Here is a 21,062-nt window from a genome sequence, read left to right on the forward strand (position 1 = left end):
GCATTGTTTGCTTTAAGTTTGGTCTTAATTGACAGATTCATACTCGTACGATATCGCATTTCAGAAGTGTCGCTTGCTGGCCGTTCGGGGCGCTGCTATCTTTGTGGGTAACAAAAACGAGACGGAGTGTCTTGACATGGTAGATCGTTCTGCTACTATATCAATATCTGTGGTTTATAATTATGGTGTTTTATTCGAGAATACATAACTACTGGAGCAACCAACGTTGTAGTCATATGTTGCATAACTAATCTTGTGAGTTGATTCGACACGTTAGATCGTGCTGCTACTATATCAATATCTGTGGTTTGTAATTACGCTGTTTGTGTTCGAGAATATATAACTACTGGAGCAACCAATGTTGTAGTCATGTTGCATAACTAATCTTGTGAGTTGCTTCTTGGTGAACTTAATATATAGTGATTTGCAGTCATTTTCTTGCCAATAAAGTACAACTGTTCGATTAGCTGGTGCCTGGGTGGGCTACAATGATGAATGAAGACAGTGATTTTATAAAATTTATTTGTTATTAATATGGATACATGAATCAACAGTTTTCAGGTTTCCGCTTTAAGGATTCGATTCGCAACATTTGAATTTCAAATACACATTGCAACTGAAGCCATGGTGCCCCAGATAACCAATGAAATTGTCATTTCGGCACAATCAAAGTACAAAGGTTAAATGAGTAAAAAAATCAGAGAAAGCTAGTAATATATAGCAATTGCTTTTTCCTAACACTTTACTGTTCTGAAATGAAACATATAATAAAACGTGGAAAGAACTACTGCAATGAAAAGAAAAGAACAGATTTTATTTCCTCCATATTTTGCAATAAATAAATAAATAACAGCTTAATATAGGAAAGTAGTTAAGAAGCCACATGCATCTAAAACGCACATTTCTATGTTGGAAGTTATCTAACAAACACGTAGACACACATTGGCATTAGTGTTTCTGGAGGATGAGATTACACAGATAAGACGATTAATACAGAGTAAGTTTCAGAAATAGCTAAGCTAGACAACAACAGCGATAGAAACAACAATAAGGAATTATAACAGTTTTGTAGATATCTCGCTGCGGAATTACACAGAGGGATTGGAACATGTATACACATACAAAAATTATGTACATATTACCCGTCAAAATTCTTAACTTGCGTTTCTTGATCTACGTATACATCTTATTCACAATAATACTAATAACTAATGTTACAGCAACATACAAAGGAATATTACATAAGCAACAGGGATTATTTACACTCGTAAAAAATAAACATTCATTGTAAGTTTGACACTTCATCTCCCACTTGCAACTGCATATTATGTGCGTTAGAACTGGCTGCCACGAGCAGTGGATATTTCCACTCCGCTCTTCTTGTGTTTCCAAAACTTATATACAAATGTATAATTCTTCTTTTGACTAATACGGAATCTAATTTCAAATGATTCTGTCAGCTCGGGAAATACTAGAACCTCGCATTCATTTAAAGTCATCAACAGTTATAAAATTTGTAGTTTCTATAAATGCGCTTAGGCGTTTACATTCCTTAGCTTTTGTGAATTAGGAGTGAAGCAAACTTTCTGGAACCATTTCGTTTTTGTTACTTATATACAAGTTTAGGATATCAGTTTATTGATAAATAAAAGCTCTATTCGATAGCAAAAATGCTTTCATATTCCTACGCAATTATTTTAGGACGTGGTCAATTTCAGCTACAACATACCTCTAAGTCGGTTCGTAACCATTTATTTTACCATGTATATTTGTTATTAGGCGTGATATACATGTCTGTAGTAGCCAAACACGAAAAGGGCGCTATAAATATTTGCAGTAAATTGCAGTCAGAAATAAACGTAGACTCATTTTTTCCATCATAAACATGGCAGGAAGGTGAATTCACAAGGTTCAAAAGGTATTGTGCGGAAACAAAAAAGTTTCTTGGGCTGAATGCGACTTCTATTGGTCACTAAGTTACTGTAATGAATGAAGTTATAGTTGTGGAATTATTATCTGAATATTACATTGTCGTCATGGATTTTGGGTGTGTGAGTGATATTAAGGAGGACAGTGCTTCAGATTCTGTTACAATCCACAAACGTTTTCGAAGCATTGCAATATGTTAGTCTTTCCTTTGTAATTTTCTGTCGTTAGGATCTAGAGCTCCGCTGATGTCATCAACGACCACCGATTGAGACTATTGTGAAGATTTAAAGTTGCTGAAATGAAAGTGTTTCTCAGCATTTTTTGGTACATGAGACGTAACAGTGCAACTTATGACACGGACACAGTTCACATTTACCGTGCTAACAGCAAACACTAAAAATGTGACTGAAAGCTCATATAAATTAGAACGTTCACACTGAAGTAAACTTCAGTCAAGAGCAATACTACTGAAGTAAACACTTGTATTTACATTGATTTACATTGACGGAAGTATAGCGGAGGAAAGCTGATGTGTTGGACGTACTGTCCAACAAAGCTAAAGAAGAGGTAAACTTTGGCGTGTGAGAAGGTAAAACTGCATGGAGGTGGGCTTTGTTATTAGCAAGAAGCGTCTTTTTGAAGAGGTGCTACTGCTTGCCGCTTCTTTGAAGTAAAATGACTGGCAGAAGGAGTAATCGTCCGTAGCTGCGCGGATATTGCCAATGTATTGTTTGCATTCTTGTAAGAAATAGATAGTTGCTTGAGTGATCGTGGAAACGAGCAGAGCCCCTGCTGAAGCAATACTGGAGCACCAAACCTATTTACCACCCTGCAGGCTACTTCTAGGGCGCAGGAATTGCTGACAAAATTCTGTAATGTTGATTGGTCTTCTTTGTAGATTTATGGCTTACGTTAACGAAACTGTTAATCTCTGTTTATCAGACACGTCTGCAAAAAGCAATAGCAACACCTAAAGCTTACCTTACAAAATTCTTCTTAGCTGTGAATTTTTTGAAGTGTCTGTTATGTCAAAACCGCTATTTTACATTTTCTGATGCCAAATTCAACTTTATGTTAGTTATCTGTTACATAGGAACCTGTTAGATGACGAATACATACTAAACTAAAAAAAGCACTTTAATACTTTGCATTGTATTCCCACTAAGCTGATACATACTCGAGATAAAAAGAGACGTTTAGGATAACGGTACACTATGCAAGGAAGGATGTGATTAGAGAAATTTGCAGAGTTCTAATATGAATGGTTATTTTTCTATCGTTTTTAGCCTGTCTGGAAATCACAGTTTATGTAAAGTGAGTGTTTATATAACAAGTATGACTTGAGCGATCAGTGACTTTGTTTGAGAAATGTGTGGCGAAAATTCTATATATTTTCGCCAACAGAGTAAACAGGTAGAGACAAGGATAATCCGTGATATTCTACTCACATTTGCCTTACACATTTCCTCACATGAAGCTACTACTGAAGTAACGCTGGTTCACTGCAGGAGAAGAGATAAGCGCAGATATCGCGGAAACGGGGTCTGTGAGACTGAAACAATTGTGATTATCAGAGTCAGTCCTGGTTTTCGGCATTCAAATATCAATCACTACTGAAAATGGGTAAAAATTTAAAGTTACGCTCCCACTTGTGTCTCCATGGAAAAACATTGCAACGAATGGAGAGGTTTTGTTGTTACACCAGCGCTGTTTGCAGGAGGCTATAATGAGATGACAGTAAAAAAGCAGTCATTTGGATGGCGGGTTAGAGACATGTGGTTTCACACATAACTAGGATCGTGATTGCAAGATTACAGATCTATCTGCGACATCCAATAGTGTCAATTGAAGACACAAAATCTAGATAGAAATAGGCGAAGTGCACTTTAAAGCGATACTTCACATTCGGGTATAGCACCAAAATTTGATGATGGCCACTGGTCTGAACTGGTTTTTGGGGAAGGTTACTCAATACAACTTGAATTGTGCGTTATACTAATATCTTAATGATATGATTCCATGTACAGCAGAAAAGTGAATACTTGTTAAACAGCGAATCATATTGAGTGAATCTTTTCCTCTGTTACACTAGAATACAAAAAAATAGTCTTTTCATCAAGTGTTTTCGAAATGAGGGAAGGTATTATTGTTGATCCTTGATGTATTCCGTACTTAACCTGCAATATTAATACTTGATATACTGACCGATTTGTTTTACAGATGATGGTGTATGAATATTGTTTAGTTTTCATTATGGTAATTTAAAGTAAATTGCAGAGAACTCTCCGTGGGAGAACGGTCTGCTTTATTGGCGAGTGACTTGGAGTTCCGGCTTCGATTCCCAGTAAACCACGTCAGAAATTTTTGTGGTGGAAAGGTGTGGAACACAGTATACTCACTCTAGCGGCTAAATGAGAAACTGCTTGAATAAAGAAGCAGCGAAAGTGACAAGCAACCTGCCTAAGTGGCGTCAAATGGGAAGGCTCGCTCCAGGTTGGGAATGGTCCGCCATTTATCTGACCGGTAACTGAGGCAACCTTAATATTTCTCCTTTTCTCGACTGGTACAACAGAAATTTTCCCAATTTGAAATATGACGCAAGTCTGACACCTATTTACCACAAAAGGATTGAGTCGTAATGTTTCAGGGCAAACGTAAGTAGCGTCAATTTGGTGGTTCAGATTTTAGTTCCGAGCAAGTTTCAAGGTTGGTGCAGTTTGCCCTGTATTATAAATGAACTGTGGTAGATTTTCCATGCTTATACTATGAGAACTCATAGAGTTTATAAGTGGGACTCGGAATATCCTCTTCCATACGTCGTAAGGTGAGTTTCCTAATACACATGTAGATGCACAACATTTTTAGATGTAACTGCTTGTTATAGTAAATCTGTTTCTGATAGATTACAAATCTACAAAGTTATTCTAGATAGGTTCACCCGATATTTTCTGTATACAAACAGTCAGTTAGCGAAGTAGGTTAATAAATACTCATTTAATGTCAGTAAATAACGGAGTGTACTTAGCAGCTGCAGGTCACAAATTCAAACTTGTACATTGTATTTATGACGCGTTTCGGGTTTTTTTGTTCATCATCTACAATCTATCCTGCAATACAGCGCATATGGTTTGGTATATGACGTATGTATCCACATATATCGAACGTAACGAACTCAGTGTGGGTTTCTGGAGTGATGAGTGCCGGGGCACGACGGGAGTGTTTTCAGCGGCTGTCGGTGTCTTGATATTTGCACCAGTGATAGGTAGAAGGGTGCGGATCAGTTCGCTATTGTTCATTATATTCAGCAGCTATAACACTCCCCAAGCAATCTGTCAAACCAGTGTTAGCCATAAAAGCACTGAAAATGTAACAAATTTCAGCACGATAACTACAATAGTTGAGTACAACGAAGTCATATTTAACAGTTTATGTAGCATTCTACCATCTGTGGGTGTAGACGTCAATTTGACATCAGTGCGATATCTGTCTGGGTCCCCCGCACCCCCCCCCCCCCCCCTTTTCCACCCTCTCTCCCGTCCATCGTCAATGCACCCACTGCAGCTAAATACGCGTCCACATAAGCTGTTTACTTATGTTTATTATATGCATCGTAGAAATTTATAAATAGCGATAATCAGTTTCTCATCAGATGTTCATTAATAATCATATGAGGCTACGACAGTAAAGAAAACAAATAATATGACCATTATGAGTTTGCGAAACCGGAATCCCTTGTCTACCCTACTACTCTAGGCTAGAGCAAAATTTTCTGTAGTTTCCTAGTGCCTCTTAACATTATTTATACAAATATGAGAGCTTGCATTTGTGCGTGCATGCGTTGCCGTGTTCTGTGTGTCTAAGGAAGTACATTACTATAACAACAGCATCAAACAAATGTACATGTTATTTGCAGCACATAATTCGTGCCTAATGAAAGATGTGCTTTCTGATTTTCTTATTTATACTCAGTGTTTCATCCGAGAGTAGAGAAAATGTGCGTGTTATTTGGAATACATACTTCGTACTTAATGAAAGATGTGCTTTCTGATTATCTTATTTATATTCAGGGTTTCATCCGAGAGTCGAGTGAAGCATTTCTGTCCCGCTCCACAGGACACAGTAATTTCGAGAGGACGGCGCTTGAAGTTTATTTTGCTCTCAGGTTGGGACGTAGACTACTAAAGAGCGACTAACGAGCAAGTCGGTATAACACTGCATAACACAGTTAACAAAATTAAGGTGCTTGTCCCTCTTCTGTATCCTCATGGACGATTTTTTCACTCTAGTAACATGTAGCGGACAAATAATGCAAGTGGGAGACGAATTTCTCTACTGCCAAAGGACTGTTACTTACAGCTAAGAAAGAGCTTCTCGAACACACTAGTGTGCTACTGTGGGTGTTCATGTTCCATTCTTTGATCGACCAGAAGTAATTAGAATTTTTTCTACTTTCTGATGTCCTTTATTGCCAATGAAGGCTGAAGGAACACGTAACTACCAACTAGATAACCATATCAATGGTTATCGAATTACGTGTATGTCAGTTATTTTTTCATTTATTACTCCAGACGTAGATACGTTTTAAATTTATAGCGCTTTAACGAGGCCTGCGCTGTTGCAGTTGGAGAAACAACGACGTAATGTCGTATGAGAGGGGAATATGCTAGCTCAGGATATTCAGAATGGGCTAAAGCTATATACCTCGTGCAAAATCGGTGAGCAACGAGCAGCATAACGTTCCCCTCCCTCCTTTTCATCTCCTAACATCTCTGACTGGTAATACTTGGAAGCGATGCACTGTCTTTGTGTAGTGGTTTGTCGTTTGTTTTACTCTGGAAATGCTCAGAATACTGCAGAGCTAGTAACCCACAGCCAGAACTGACGTCAGTGCAAATAGAGTATTCTGTTGGTACCACGTGCGGTACAGAAAGAAAAACCTACCTAAAGTAATAATTTGTTTAGAGTATTGTCGTTCTATTCTCTTTAAAATCACGTTTTAGATCTTTCATTGTTGCCATACTGGCTGTTCTCGGCAAAATCAAAACACTGAAATGACTGGAAAATTTGATAATACTGCGGTAATTAGCACTAGGAGCAATTTGATCCGATTCCACACTAGTTCCTAGACGATGTAGCAAACATATTTCAGGATAACGTGTCTTCGATAATACAGGGACTGTAATCTCACCTCTAAGTACAGGATGGAAGTCTGGGGTACTCATTATCAGAATAGACATATTTCATCCACTGTACAAGACTCTTACTAGTATGCGCTATTTTCGTTTAGTACGTAATCATCCCACAGAAATATCAAACGTAGGTAACGTTACAAAGAGTTCAGCGTTGACCACCAACCTACATAATGTAAAATATGTGATAACTTGGAAAACATGATAATAAGCTAAATATTTTGCGATTTTGACAGCGTTCTACTTCGCCAACGTACGTTTCGAAATCACAGTATCATCATCATCAAGACTCCAGTTGCTGTAAAGAACTGAAACTCTCAAGATGAATCTGTGATTACCAAATGTACATTGACGAAGTAGAAACGCTGTTGAAAACGTGGTAGATTTATCTACTATCAAGCTTTCCATTCGTGTTAAACCTACAGCACATATTTTACACTACGTATGGTTCGTGGTCAATGCTGAGCCCCTATTACTGCACCTATGTATATTTCTGTTTTACGATTTCATACTAAAAGAAAATAGCGCATACTATAAAGAAACTTATACACTCGTTGAAATATGTCTTTTTTGATAATGATTACACCAGATTTCGATGCTGCTACGGTTCCTGTGTTATCGAAAACCCATAACCGTCAAATCTATTTACTATTTCGGATAGGAAGCGGATTGACTTCGTGTCAAATTGCTCTTACCACTACAAATAACTACCGCTGTAACAATTCGTTTGGTAGGTACCAACAATACCAGGTATGGCCCAGTGGACTCTGTGAAGAGTATACCGCCGGCGGCTAAAATCAGTGACCTCGCTTCGGCTGCAGACTTCACGCAAACTTTGTTAGGAATGCAGTGTTGGCTATTCGTGAGCCTGTTGGCTTGTTAGGTGACGAGTTTGCTATCGTTATGTTTGCTTCATATCGAATCGGTCGTACACGTGTGCAGACAAGGCCCTGAGCTGCCAGATACCGTGTACCCGCAATCGGGTGAACCCCGTGGTCGACACGACAGTCGATAAGAATCCGCCGCTTATGTGTCGGAATAGGACAGGGCAGCGTGTAGTAATCGTGGCAGGGAGCTGCTACAGTAGCAGGTGAGTGAGCACAGCAACCGTGCTCATAAAACATCTATAGGAAAAAGATATCGCAGAACAAATACATACAGTCTGTTACGCAAGCGCGTTGTGGGCATAGCACACAGATCGTAAAAGTTATCGCTTTAGTTCTTTCACACCCCTGGTGGAGGGAACCTTTGTCCTTCATGCGGTGTCTATAAAGCAATAGTTTACTTTGAATTCTTGAATGAGATACACAAGAAGAGACATGAGTGGAGCGTACGCGTCGAGTTTTGAGGCCGTATTTCTCTGTAGCCACCCCGAAGGTCCGAAAATGAATCATGCCGCAGTGTCTAAATATATGGGAAAATCAAAGTCGGTTGTACAAAAGTAGATAACACGGTATGAATTGGTTAAAAACGTGGATGACTTTGAAGAAGGTGGCTCGATCGGTAAAGTGAATCCAAAACTGAAGAAAATCATTTTAACCTTTCTTCGGGAAACCCATTGTTAACATTGCGTCAAGCACAAACAAAATTCACTTTGAAAAAACGGTCAAAGCAAATTCGACGCATTTGGCAATCTGTCCCACGTGAATAAGCGAAAAACTTGGTTTCGAGCAACCCTCGGAGATGCCAAGCAATTATCGACACTGCGGATAACTGGAGTATTATTAACAGAAATTGCATTTCTCTTTTGTTCATATGTGATGTACGTACATGTTTTAAATTGTTGTCAAATACATTTTTCTACTAACTAACCTGACCACGATAAAAATCTGTCTCCGTTGCGAACGTTAACCAGTTAAACGAAAATAATTTAGTATTGAAGCACAATAAAGGAGATCTCAGAATAACTGAAATGGATTACTGTAGGCGAGTTGTATACAGGGAACCATTAGGAGAAACTGTGCGGGGGATGACACTCGTGTAGCAGGTTTGAATAGCCTCTAGTAGGTCGAGTACGAGCCAGTGGATACTTCGTCACTGCCACCCACGATTGGCAATTGACCTGAGAGACGCTTGTGCGGTCTACAGTCCTTTTACATAGGTTGAATAGATCGCAGTAATTCGGTATAATGAACCAAATAGGTTCTTCAAAGAAGCTCTTCTGGTTATCACAATGTCTAATACAAATATACAAAGTAGACATGAAGAAAAAAAAAGATGATTGATAATAGACAAATATTTAATTACATTAGTTTAAAAATCTGTAGAAAAATAGAGCAGAAGAGATAATCAGATTCCAAAATTAAAGTCAGTCAATACAGCAGTTCAAGGCCTGTATTAACATCGTCGGTGATCGTAAGTGATATGAAGGTTGAGCCTCCAACTAAGCCATGTTTCGGTGCCTAATGTTCCGTCTCCGTGTTTACAGCCTCTCTCCATGTCCTCAGCATTGCGAAACTTAACGTTACCTCAGAAACATGCCTTAGACTGTAGCCTATTGTCCATACAATTAAAATCACGAAGGACATAAAAATAACTGCTTTGCATTTGACGAGTGTCCCTAAAAGAGTAACGTTTGTTGCGAAAAAGAAATTGTATACATTAAAATGTGTTTCGACGATAACAGTATAGGGACAGAGGTTGGTAACTAAGGTTGCAGGCAGCCAATGTTTCTTAGTAATTATGTTGACAAACTCTTCCGGTTTATACATCCGAAGAAAATGTCGTCCAGGTCCTCGTCTTCACCAGACGCACTCAGAGTTAATGGTACGATGTTGATGCGATGGCGGTGGCGGTGCTGTACGAATCGACCGTGACAGGACGTCAGCAGTGCAGCCCTTAGTAACATGGCCTTGCTAGTGTTATCATGCTGCGATGGATGGATGGATTGATTTAAAACTGCTGGGCGCTAAACGGCTTGATCACCAACGCTCTTTCACAAGATCGAGGTACGGGTGAATGGGGAGTACTCTTGTTAAAACGAAAAGCAAAGGACATGTAACTATGGTTATAACGATAAAAAATGTCACATACAGTTTTCAGTAAATCTAGTCACAGCGTTGTCGCATGTTGAAGTCAGTAAGAAGGCACGTTGTTGCCTTCGAGGCTGTCCATCCTTTGTCCCTCTCTTTTCTAACGAGATGCCTTGTGTTGTGTATGCCATCACCCGGCGGTACTAGTCTGTGTTCCTTTCTTGCCATCGTAAACAGTTTTCTTCGCAAGACCGTCACCTATGACACTAGCTGGTAATTCGATATTTGCTTTTCCCCAAGTAAAGTGTTATGCCTAATCAGCCGCACATTCTGGACACCATCAAATAGGCTAACGGACGGTTTGAGTACCTCATCCTCAAGTTTTTATATAAGATTACAGCAAATTTCGAGTCAGACAGAATGATGTTATATTACTTAATAAGTGGGCTGTTTTATAGCTTCCACGACGGTAATAAGCTCAGTTTGGTTTTGGCTTCATACTGTCACACGGGATCTTAGAATGAGAATGCACGTCCACTGCCATCCTCATCATTTTACCCTTTCGCACGTATTATTCTGTCTTGCGGATGTACTTCTGGTAGTTTTATGAACTCGACTCTGTCAAACGACAAAAGTTTCCTCAGTTGCAACAGTTTCCTGAACACTGGTCTACATAACAACATGAAGATGATAGGGCCATGGAAGCAAAGGTGCTAGCAATTACCCAGAGGCTTAGGACATTGTAAAAGTGTTTATCGAGTTACTTACCACTCAGCATATCGTGGTGTTGTCAATTAACAAGTGGGAGTGCAAAGCGAACAGCGATATTGCAGACAATGACAAATTATATTTTGGACTTGTAACATTATGCACTAACTGTACCGCGTAATTGAACCTCAAATAAATAGACATGGTTCGGACTTTATTATGAGGGATATACTACACAGGACACCTAATCGTTAAACTTATCATTTTCTGTGGATCGGTAACATTACGAAATGCTACACGAGAACAACTGAGAGAAGATCGTCGTGACAGGACGTGTTGTGCTATAGTAAGACTACAGGAACAAACAACAAGAAAGCGGAAAACAGTCGCATTACACTAGCGAAGCGGGAGGCTGTCCGCATTTCGTGAAACATTGTTGACTGAGTTCCCAGAATAGAAGGAAAATAACTGTAATGGCGGTACAGCCTATTGGGTGTAAGAGGAGTTTTGTACTCCTACAGCTGATCTGGGTCAAAAATGCCAAGTGATATCAAACTCAATATTAGAAATTTGTTGCATGATGGAGTATTTGTAATACCGAATCAGTATATTTAGACAGTTTAACAGTTGTATTAGCAATAAATTAGGCTGATAAGCTAACAATGAACCCTACAAGCCCTGTCCTATGCAAAAATAAATTTTGGCTCACTTTCAAACACTCCCGCGGTAATAGAGTTTATTAAAACAGCAACATGCATAAAAATTAGTCAGCTTCACTTTTTGGGTATTTAGAAAATTTTAGAAAATATGTTATCGGATACAACTGCTGTGCAGTATTTCTTTGCTCAACAAATTTGATGAATGTTCATATAAGGAAATAAAATAAGTGCGCCTCATTCAATATATATGTTCCTTTCAGAAGCAAACCCCAGCTGGACTGAAGGACATAAGCAGCTACACAATTAGCAGAATTAAATATAAGAGCATCCACGTTTTATCTTTCAACTGCTGTGAACGCATGCTATAGAGTAGGCAGATTGCAAAGTAAATACATGTATTACTTTGTTGAATGGAACATGAACTCCTTCCGCAGTAGCCGTTTTGGGATATTTCACGCAACATTAAGGGTATACTGACATTTGACTGTCTGTAAAGGAGTCTGTAATAAAGTGAATACTATTATACAACATTGTACATATAACTCTAACACAGATGTTTTATAGGTGGATATCCACCGAATATAATGAATAATTCCTTGAAAAGGGTACGAACATGTATAGTATATACACATATACACACAGATAATACATCAGTCGAAGTCTGTTACTTTCATTACAAATATGTTATCATTTCTTCTTTGAAGATACAAAAACATACAAAAGGATAACAGGGTCCTTATACAAGTGACAATACACATTTATAGTTACTCAAATTTTCATAATTCTTTACACCAAAACGCTAGTCTATGTGACTGAAATATACTGTTTGGACAGCAGATTAAACTAATACAAATACACTTTCCACTAAGGGACACTAATGCAGTTTACCAGGATATAACGTGGAAGCAAATGCCATGCACGGCCCACCTACATAATTTTCCATGTGATTGCGATATGTGTAGTGAGTCTGCTGCCTGCATGCCCCACGAATTCACCTAGATTACTGCTTCTACTTGCAAAGTACATGGGCAACCGTGATTTCCTTCGGATGTCTAAGTTTCCAGGTAGTCACTAAGGGTCATAACTGGTTTGGTGGTCAGAGGGATACACACTTACCGAAGACTCTAGGCGCGGTTCAGTTCACGCAAAGAAGATCTTCGTTCTGGACCAAAGAAACCAGCCTGAAGTATATACAGAAAGGGAATATAACACTGTTTACTAGCGGTACACTAAGGCGAGGTCAGCCTTATAAAACGTCCAGGCCAAGTGCTGACTCTGAAAGCTTGTGCTAATTCACATTTCAGCATCTAAATTTTGTAAACTTACGGTGTTGATATGAGTATAAGTTAAAGTGTAATTTCCTCGTGGCGGAAAAATTACAGGTGCTATGCTTTAACGTGACAGATGAAGTTAATCACACGCTTGAATTAACGCCTGCGGCATTTATACGTTCAATGGATCATAGAAGACAGAACTTGACACTAAGATTCATTTTGTATAAATCTTTGTTAACTCGACAATAGGATTACGTACTGAGGAAACAACAGATGGAGAATAATTGTGAAAAGATCCGTAAATGTGTGAAATTCATATTACAAATTGATTCGGAGATCCTTGTGATAGAAAAACCTGCCGAGTGATAACAACTTGCTTAACAACTTGGGCTGGACGGATGACAAATTATTTTGTCCCGTTAGGAGCCCAATCTAATTCTCTGTAACAAACACCCATACCTCAGGTTAAAAACTTACAAAATACTCATTTCAATATTAAACATAGCTAACCTAGTCTTTCTGTCCGCCTACATTCTTAATGCTATATAAACATGATATAGAGATGTCTGAAACGACTTCAAAAATACTGAGTCATTTATGCTGTTGCTAATGTGATTACATAAATATTGACAGCAAAATGTGCACACTCTTTTTCAGCTTCATTTACGAAATTGGTTCCTTATGTATCTGCGCTATGAAACATCTCAATAAACAATGTAAAAATTATGATCGTACATCGAGGAATGCTTTTTCAGTGCCGAAATACACTAAAGGCTCCGCATATTTACAGTAGTCAGAGCCCATAAACTGCAACTCTTTGTAATTTCCCACAGAAGCTACTCATTTTCATCATAAATGTATTGATGATTGATGGCTATCTTTGTTTTGTAAGCAGTGCCAAAAGGCCATATTCTATTTCAGCTCGTGATGGAGTGCTCAGGGAATCATACAATTATCTCAAAATATCTTCAGATATGACGTCCTCATAAAAAAACGATGACCAACAAATAAAGCACCCAACATGTGATTTACTGGATGTCCCCTGTGGGAAATTTCAAAGCGTCTTTGCTCAAGGATTTGGTACCAGAGAAACATTCTGAACATAAACACAGTAGAGTAACTGGGAGAGGTGTGCAAATAACGTATGAGCTGAAAATAATATACCCAAAAATTACCTTTCTTAATGTGTCATAATTAAAAAGATGATCGTGTTACTGACTGACAGTGTCGTTAAGAACTATAAAAAAGGTTAATTTCATACTAAACTGTCAACTTTGGTAGTGTAACATGGATAAAAAATAAAAAATAAAATCACAGTGCTCTCTTTTGGTCGAAAATACTTCTAACTACTTGTTATCACATACTTTAGCTCTTAAACATTTAGACAAATACAGCAATAAGCATCATACATGGTGGTCCAATAAGAAAAGTACAACAATTACCACTATTCCCATTCACTGACATCAATAGTGGTCAATCAATAGTGGTCAATGGCTTTATCACAAGATTGAAAAAGTCGAGAAAGCTTCGTGGAATGGCCGTTCATATAAGAAGTAACAAACTGTTTCAAAAAAGAAGGTGGCCACACAAGTCAGTTAAGCATATGAAACAGGTGAGTGACTTTTTTCTTGGGCAGGGTTATCGGTTAGGGGTGTTGGGTGATGAGGTGGATGGAGAGACGGGAAGTATGTGGAAGGGAAAGCAATAAATTTCCATGTTATTTAGGAAGTTTGAGAATATTAAACTGCTTGGCAAGTGCTTTACAAAAGGTATTATGGAGCTTTGAATCTGTGATTCTGAAATTATTAGCCCATACTTTCGGCTAAATACGGTCTTAAAATTTCTGTGACTACATAATCAACCTAAATAGTTCGTGACAGTGTTAAATTTGATCCCACAACAGAGAAGGTGAGAAATTACCACTGGACATGCAAGTTCTGTGACGAAAATAGCCCTTGAGTCTGCCGTGTTCTGATAAGATTCAAGATCCTCTGTAAAAATGAATAAGAAGATGAGCAGCTCGTTTAATTATGGACTTAAAGAAGCCATTTCCACTTCTCGGAAAATTTTATGGCCTTATTGCTGCCTCTTTTCTTTTGTGCACTCCATTGAGCTTTGTATATGTGGCAATATGTGACAATTCGAATTTATTGGAGTCACAGAACGTTATGATTTCTTCCACCTCCAAGGCCCATATTATATTTTTAATACCAATAACATTTTTTCGTCTTTTGAAAACAATTATAGTAATAGTAATCGTTTACGCGGAGCAACGATATGAATAAATGTATGGTAGTAGACTGAAATTTTTCGGCCTTAAATGGGTTTAAGTCATTTCTTCCACTGTTTCTAGTTTTGATTTTAGGCAATGAGTTCACTCTATTTATTCGAAACATAGCTAGTTTTTTGTGACGAATCGATTGCTTTCATTTGATTGTACGTCTGACTTACGGATAAAGTCGGGGTGGTTACTCTGTCATTAGTCCACAAGGTCAATAAGATAGTAAATGGCAATTCACTGCAAAAATCGGATGTACAATCAGCTGAAAATGAATTTGTAAGACATATCACCTAATTAAGTTTTGAATTAATAAAACGTAAAACAAAATGAAAATTGGTAGCAGGTTCCTAAAACCAAACTGAAATGATATTCATACTCATGAAGTTTAACCAACTCCAATTTGAAAAAAAATGTAAGTGGTGTTCTATATATATGCACTTCTAATTTACTCAAATATTGTCTCTTAAAGTTGCATTTTGTCTCCTAATTGTGACGTTTGCTACTTTTTACATTTTTGTGGGGCAAAAGCCGTATCTGTAGCTGGAAATACAACCCAAACGAACGAGTGGAGGAGCGCTCTGGTGTCGTTATTAAATATTAATATAAACGGGCCAATATATACGGTAGCACAAAATAATAAGTGCTCTAGTTGTCCAATTTAAAAGCCAGGTGTGACGCTAGACATGTGATCGGTTGACATTTTTGTGTAAACAACGTATCAGCGTCATCACTAAAATCTCGTAAAAGAACAGTGCATTAACAATCACAGGGATACATTCCAGCCATTCTACATTTACATACGGGTTTATGTGAAAACTGGTAATTACCACGTAGAAATACACCCCAAAGTGTGCATATACTATTTCAAAAAGGAACTGACAAAATGAAACAGAAAAACTTTTCTTAATTTTGTGTGTTATTTCTATCCATTACAGGCGTTTCTCACGAAACGTCAAACTCCGGTTCTTCTCCTATTGTTAGGAACAGTGCATGAGTAAAGTGGAGTTTATGAGTTTATTTGGAAATTTCTGGGTCGTGTCAACGTTGGAATTCCTAAAGGATAATAACGAAAAGTAATATCGAAAGGAACGACTAATTGAAAAAGGTAATGAGGAAGGAGGATCTAAGCCTTAAATCCGCTAGGAGTATTTTGGAAAAGTACACCGCATATGTTGGAGAAACAGAAAACGGTAATAACGACTCACTCTAGAGTATTGCTGCAGTGTTTAGTCTTCTGAAGCAAGTGCGATAACGCTGCAAGGAGTTCAAATGCGCTATGCTCAAATCGTAAGAGGTCGATAGAGGAACAAAGTCTAATTTCAGGACTGTCAAGAACTTCTGATAGAAACAAATCTTTATTAACTATCTGTTGCTATTATCTGACCATCGTCAGGCATCATGAAATGTACGGCAACATTCTCACTGTGGGGTCAAATGAAATAAAATGTTTTCTGTGTTACTACCGTCAGTAGTAATATTCAGTATACAGTTAACTGTAAAATCCGTTGCTGTGTTCATATTGAGGGTGAATCTCACTCTTGTGTCCATAATTTTTTTTATAAATAAATGTATTTTAAGACAGGTTCCGCCTTGAGCATATACATTTTTCTTCTTTTTACTCAGACATTTTCCGCTGAAATTTCGCCATCAGTAGTGGAATTTTTATTTTCCTTCTATTAAAAAACAGTAAAATCGCTCTTCACTGTCTGCGCCTACAGAAATTTCAGTTTTGAAGAAAAGTATCACAAGTGGATAATATTCTACACTAAGTTCTCTATGACTGCAGATGACAAACTATGAACGAGAGACAGGTGTGAAGTAAAATAGGGAAAAACGCAAAAACTGCAGCACATCATAAAAAGGCACACATAAAAAACAATTGTCTGTTTCCATATCTGTGAATACTTTCCTCAAAAATTGAAATTTCTGTGTGTACAGATAGTAAGCAGTAACTTCCCTGTTATTCAACAGGAAGAAGGAAAAAAAAACCGCTGACCATGTGGTAACTTCAGCGAAACATGCCTTCCTAAAAAGACGAAAAAAATGCGTTAGCTCAAAACAAATTTTTATTGTGTCGCTATAGTTTATCCTTCTGTGAGGAGTGAATTCTGTGTACTGACAAAGATTATGCCGCAGGTTAATTAACTGCTGCCATACATTTTATTGTACAATGTATTTTACTGTTGAAGTATATAGCCCACGTGGAAGTGTGACAGAGGTGCTCGGGGAGGTTATATGGTAATATTTGCAAAACAGGCGATATTGTCCTCACGAAACCATGGTTGGTAAATGTAGACTAGCTGTATGCACCCATCGCAAATATCGTGTAGGGATAGTAGGCATAAGACCTCGTCGTAAAAGTCATCGTGATCTTCACGGTATCGTCTGGAAGCGGAAAAGGTAGCTCAAGTAATCCGAGTGTCCAAAAATGACGGGAAGGATTGTCCAATTTGGTGACTTGCCATGTACGACGCCCGAAAGTTGCGGTTACCTGCGGCGTATGGCGCTAGTATAAACGCGATATCTGAACAGTTTGTTAAGAGGCAGGTGTGTAGTGAAGCAGCCATGTCCTGAGTCAACCGACTTCGAATATGGCTTGGTAGCCTGTGCTAGGTGCACGGGCCTCAGCATATCTGAGCTTAGATAAGAATTTTAGTTTCCGTGTTGAACAATGTCTAGGATAGATGTTCAGTATAACAGACACGACAAACCACAACCATGACCTGTGTTTTTTTTACAATGCACTCAAGTTTCGACCAGCCAGTGATTATCTTCACACTGCCAGTAGATAAAAAAAGATGCAAAAAATCATTGTAGAAACCATATACCATCCAATGATGAAGAAGAATAAAATCGCTGATTATGGAAGGATAAAAAGGCTAAAAAAATCAAATATCTAGGTGAAATAATGCGAACTAATGCTTTTGACAAAGAAGGGAGAATAAGGAAAAAGGAAGTGGGTTCTGAACTAACAAAAACTTGAGTAACAAGGAATCCTTATGCATAGATGCAAAACGTCGGTACTACAACACTGCCATTTGACCGGAACGCCTTTATTCTTCAGAATGCATCTCGATAAATACAGCCTAGTTACGTAAAATAGAAAAGGAGGAGATCAAAACAGTCAGAAAAATGTCGGGACCGAAATATGACAATGGGAAATGGAAACTAAGAAGGAACAACGAAGTTTGTGAAAGAAGAGGAGGGATATTGGACACAGAGAGGAAGAGTAGACCTATGGACGCCTAAAAAGGCTAGGTGAGAATTGAATAACAAAAAGAATTTGTAACTTTTTTGACAGAAACTCAAAACATCAATAACGTAGATCAGAGAAGTTAAAGCAACCTGTGAGCAATGGAAGTAGCGGAGCAACAAATAGGAAATAAGAAAAAAATTTCAGAGCAAAAATAAAAAATTTCAAGGGCTTCCAGGACAAAACAAAGAAAAATTTAGACACAATATGGACAGAAGAAAGATGGAAACAACACAGGCAGAGATTGAGAAACTACACGAAAGAAAGAAATAGGAAAAGAAAGAAGTAAAACTACGTATTTTAATTTTGCTGCCCTATTTATTTATGTACTCGTAGTGATACAACTTACACGATGAGCTCGTTTCGGTGTTTTGCCATTATCAAATGTATCTGTGAAGATGATATAATAGGAAATAGAAATTTACACTCGTATAGAAATATACCCAGAAAACATCCTCAACATACAACAGATTTGAAATATAAAAAATACCTCGAGAATTTGAGACATTAAAAACAAGGATAAATCATCGCGATACAGACAAACCAATACAACACTTATCATTTACGTATTAACACAAAAATACTATATCTGAAAAATTAAACAAAATACTGATTTTCCTGGAAATAGAAATTCCATTGTAAACATACAGCCAAGCTAAGCCAAAGCTGACAAAATAGTCGTCAAAAATAAGTGCACAATATCACGCAAATAAAAAGAAAATATATAAATAACGTGATCATGCCATAAGGGCAAGACAACCCACATGTGCACCACGTCATACCAGCAAAGACGTAAGATAGGGTGTGATATCGACATACACTAACACAGACGTAAGGAACACTGATATGCCTATTAAACCATGTTCACAGGTGCACTTGATAATGGCAAAACGGGGAAGCAAGATCGTTGTGTAACTTACTCACTACCAGTAAATAAATAATTACGGCAAAAAAACTTGTGCTTAAAATAAAATGTCGTCACGAAAGCTATGGAACCGCTGGAAAGGAAATTGTTCAATACAAAAGAAAGAAGTAAGTTACGCTGTTGCGATTTTAATTGAAATTCTATTTTTCTCTCGTCATTTCAGCCACAGTTACTCGACAGATTTTATGGATGATTCTTTGTGTCCTCTTTTTATCTATTGAGAGTCTGGAGATAAATACTGGCTGGTCGAAACCGATTGTAGCATTTGAAATGTTCGTGTGATTGTGTCGCAAAAATTTACAAACAAAATAAAAGTAAATAACGAATGAGTAGCTTAATTAATCTCCGTAGTAAGTATGTAAGGATTTGATGAACGGACGTCCACAGGAACACATGTGGCGATTGACAGTCTACTGCAAGTCAGCTCGTCACTGACTCGAATTGAGGGCACTAGCAACGGATTTTTACCAGGTCTGCACTGAGACAAGTGCACTGTATAGGGTTCACAGACGACGAGTGAACATCACCATTACTTTTGGGACCTTCGTGAAGGATTTATAAGTAGGGCCTGATCACTCGTTCACTTGTTCGATGTAGGACGTTGATCAAAGACTCCGAGGTGGGCAGGGCTTCGCTGTAGCGAAGAAAACAGCAAGTAGTTGTGGAAGAGATCACAGCTCGAGCGACAGTACAAGTTTTACAGAGGGTACAGGCAGCCACGGCCGTCAGAAGATTCGCATAGAAGTGGAAATGGCACCTTCGCGAGAGAGAGTGTGCGCCTAAGAGACGTTACAGTCGTCGGCGCCGTGCGCGTCGCGCATCTGCTGCTTGGCCTTGCGGCTGGAGCGCCGGATGAGGCTGCGGCTGCGCGGCTTGGCGCGCGCGCCCCCCGGCTCGAGGGACGCCGCCCCCGCCGCCCCCCCGCTGGCCGGGCCCGCCGCCTCCGCGCTGGAGGCGCAGGGCGGCGGCGCCGTGGTGGCCGGGCTGCCGCCGCGCCGGTGCGCCGCCTTGCTGGCGCTCACGTAGGCGCTGGAGCGCCGCTTCAGGCCGCTCGTCACCTCGTCGCCGCTCACCGGCAGGATGCGCGACAGCGTCAGCAGCGTGCGGAACACGTCGCGCACGTTGTAGTCGTCCCGCGCCGAGCACTCCAGCACCTTGGCCCTGCAACAGCCGCCGCGTCCCACAGTTTCCTTTTTAAAACTATCTCTCCACAGTACACGCTACCTTTCAATTCACAAATTACGATGAAGCGCCAAAGAAACAGGTATAGGTATGCCTATTCAAGGACAGAGATATGTAAACAGGCAGAACACAGCGCTGCGGTCGGCAACGCCTATACAGGGTGGTCCATTGATACTGACCGAGCCAAATATCTCACGAAATAAGCATCAAACAAAAAAACTACAAAGAACGAAACTCGTCTAGGTTGAAGGGGAAAACCAGATGGCGCTATGGTTGGGCCGCTAGAAGGCGCTGCCACAGGTCAAACGGATATCAACTGCTTTTTTTAAAACAGGAACCTTCATTTTTTATCACATATTCGTGTAGTACGTAAAGAAATATGAATATTTCAGTTGGACCACTGTTTTCGCTTTGTAATAGATGGCGCTGTAATAGTCACGAACATTCCGACAGTGCGGACGGTATTTGCTACGTGATACATTACCTGTGTTAAAATTGACCGTTTACCAATTGCGGAAAAGGTCGATATCGTGTTGATGTATGGCTATTGTGATCAAAATGCCCAACGGGCGTGGGCTATGTACGCTGCTCGGTATCCTGGACGACATCATACAAGTGTCCGGACCGATCAGCGGATAGTTACGTTATTTAAGAAAACAGGAAGTGTTCAGCCGTATGTGAAACGTCAAC

General features: G+C 39.0%; 1 protein-coding gene across 1 annotated transcript in view; it reads right to left on the minus strand.

Annotated features, from left to right (window-relative positions):
- Positions 1–504: 504 nt before the first annotated feature.
- Positions 505–21,062, minus strand: part of LOC126353920 (GTP-binding protein Di-Ras1) — a 1,474,116-nt gene continuing 1,453,558 nt past the window's right edge. Inside the window, exon 8 of the mRNA XM_050003161.1 lies at positions 505–20,351. Within this exon, the coding sequence (XP_049859118.1) occupies positions 19,970–20,351 (382 nt within the window). The 3' untranslated portion in view covers positions 505–19,969. The remainder of the gene's footprint in view (positions 20,352–21,062) is intronic.

The sequence above is a fragment of the Schistocerca gregaria genome, chromosome 3 (genome assembly GCF_023897955.1).
Source record: "Schistocerca gregaria isolate iqSchGreg1 chromosome 3, iqSchGreg1.2, whole genome shotgun sequence".
NCBI classification, from domain to species: domain Eukaryota; kingdom Metazoa; phylum Arthropoda; class Insecta; order Orthoptera; family Acrididae; genus Schistocerca; species Schistocerca gregaria.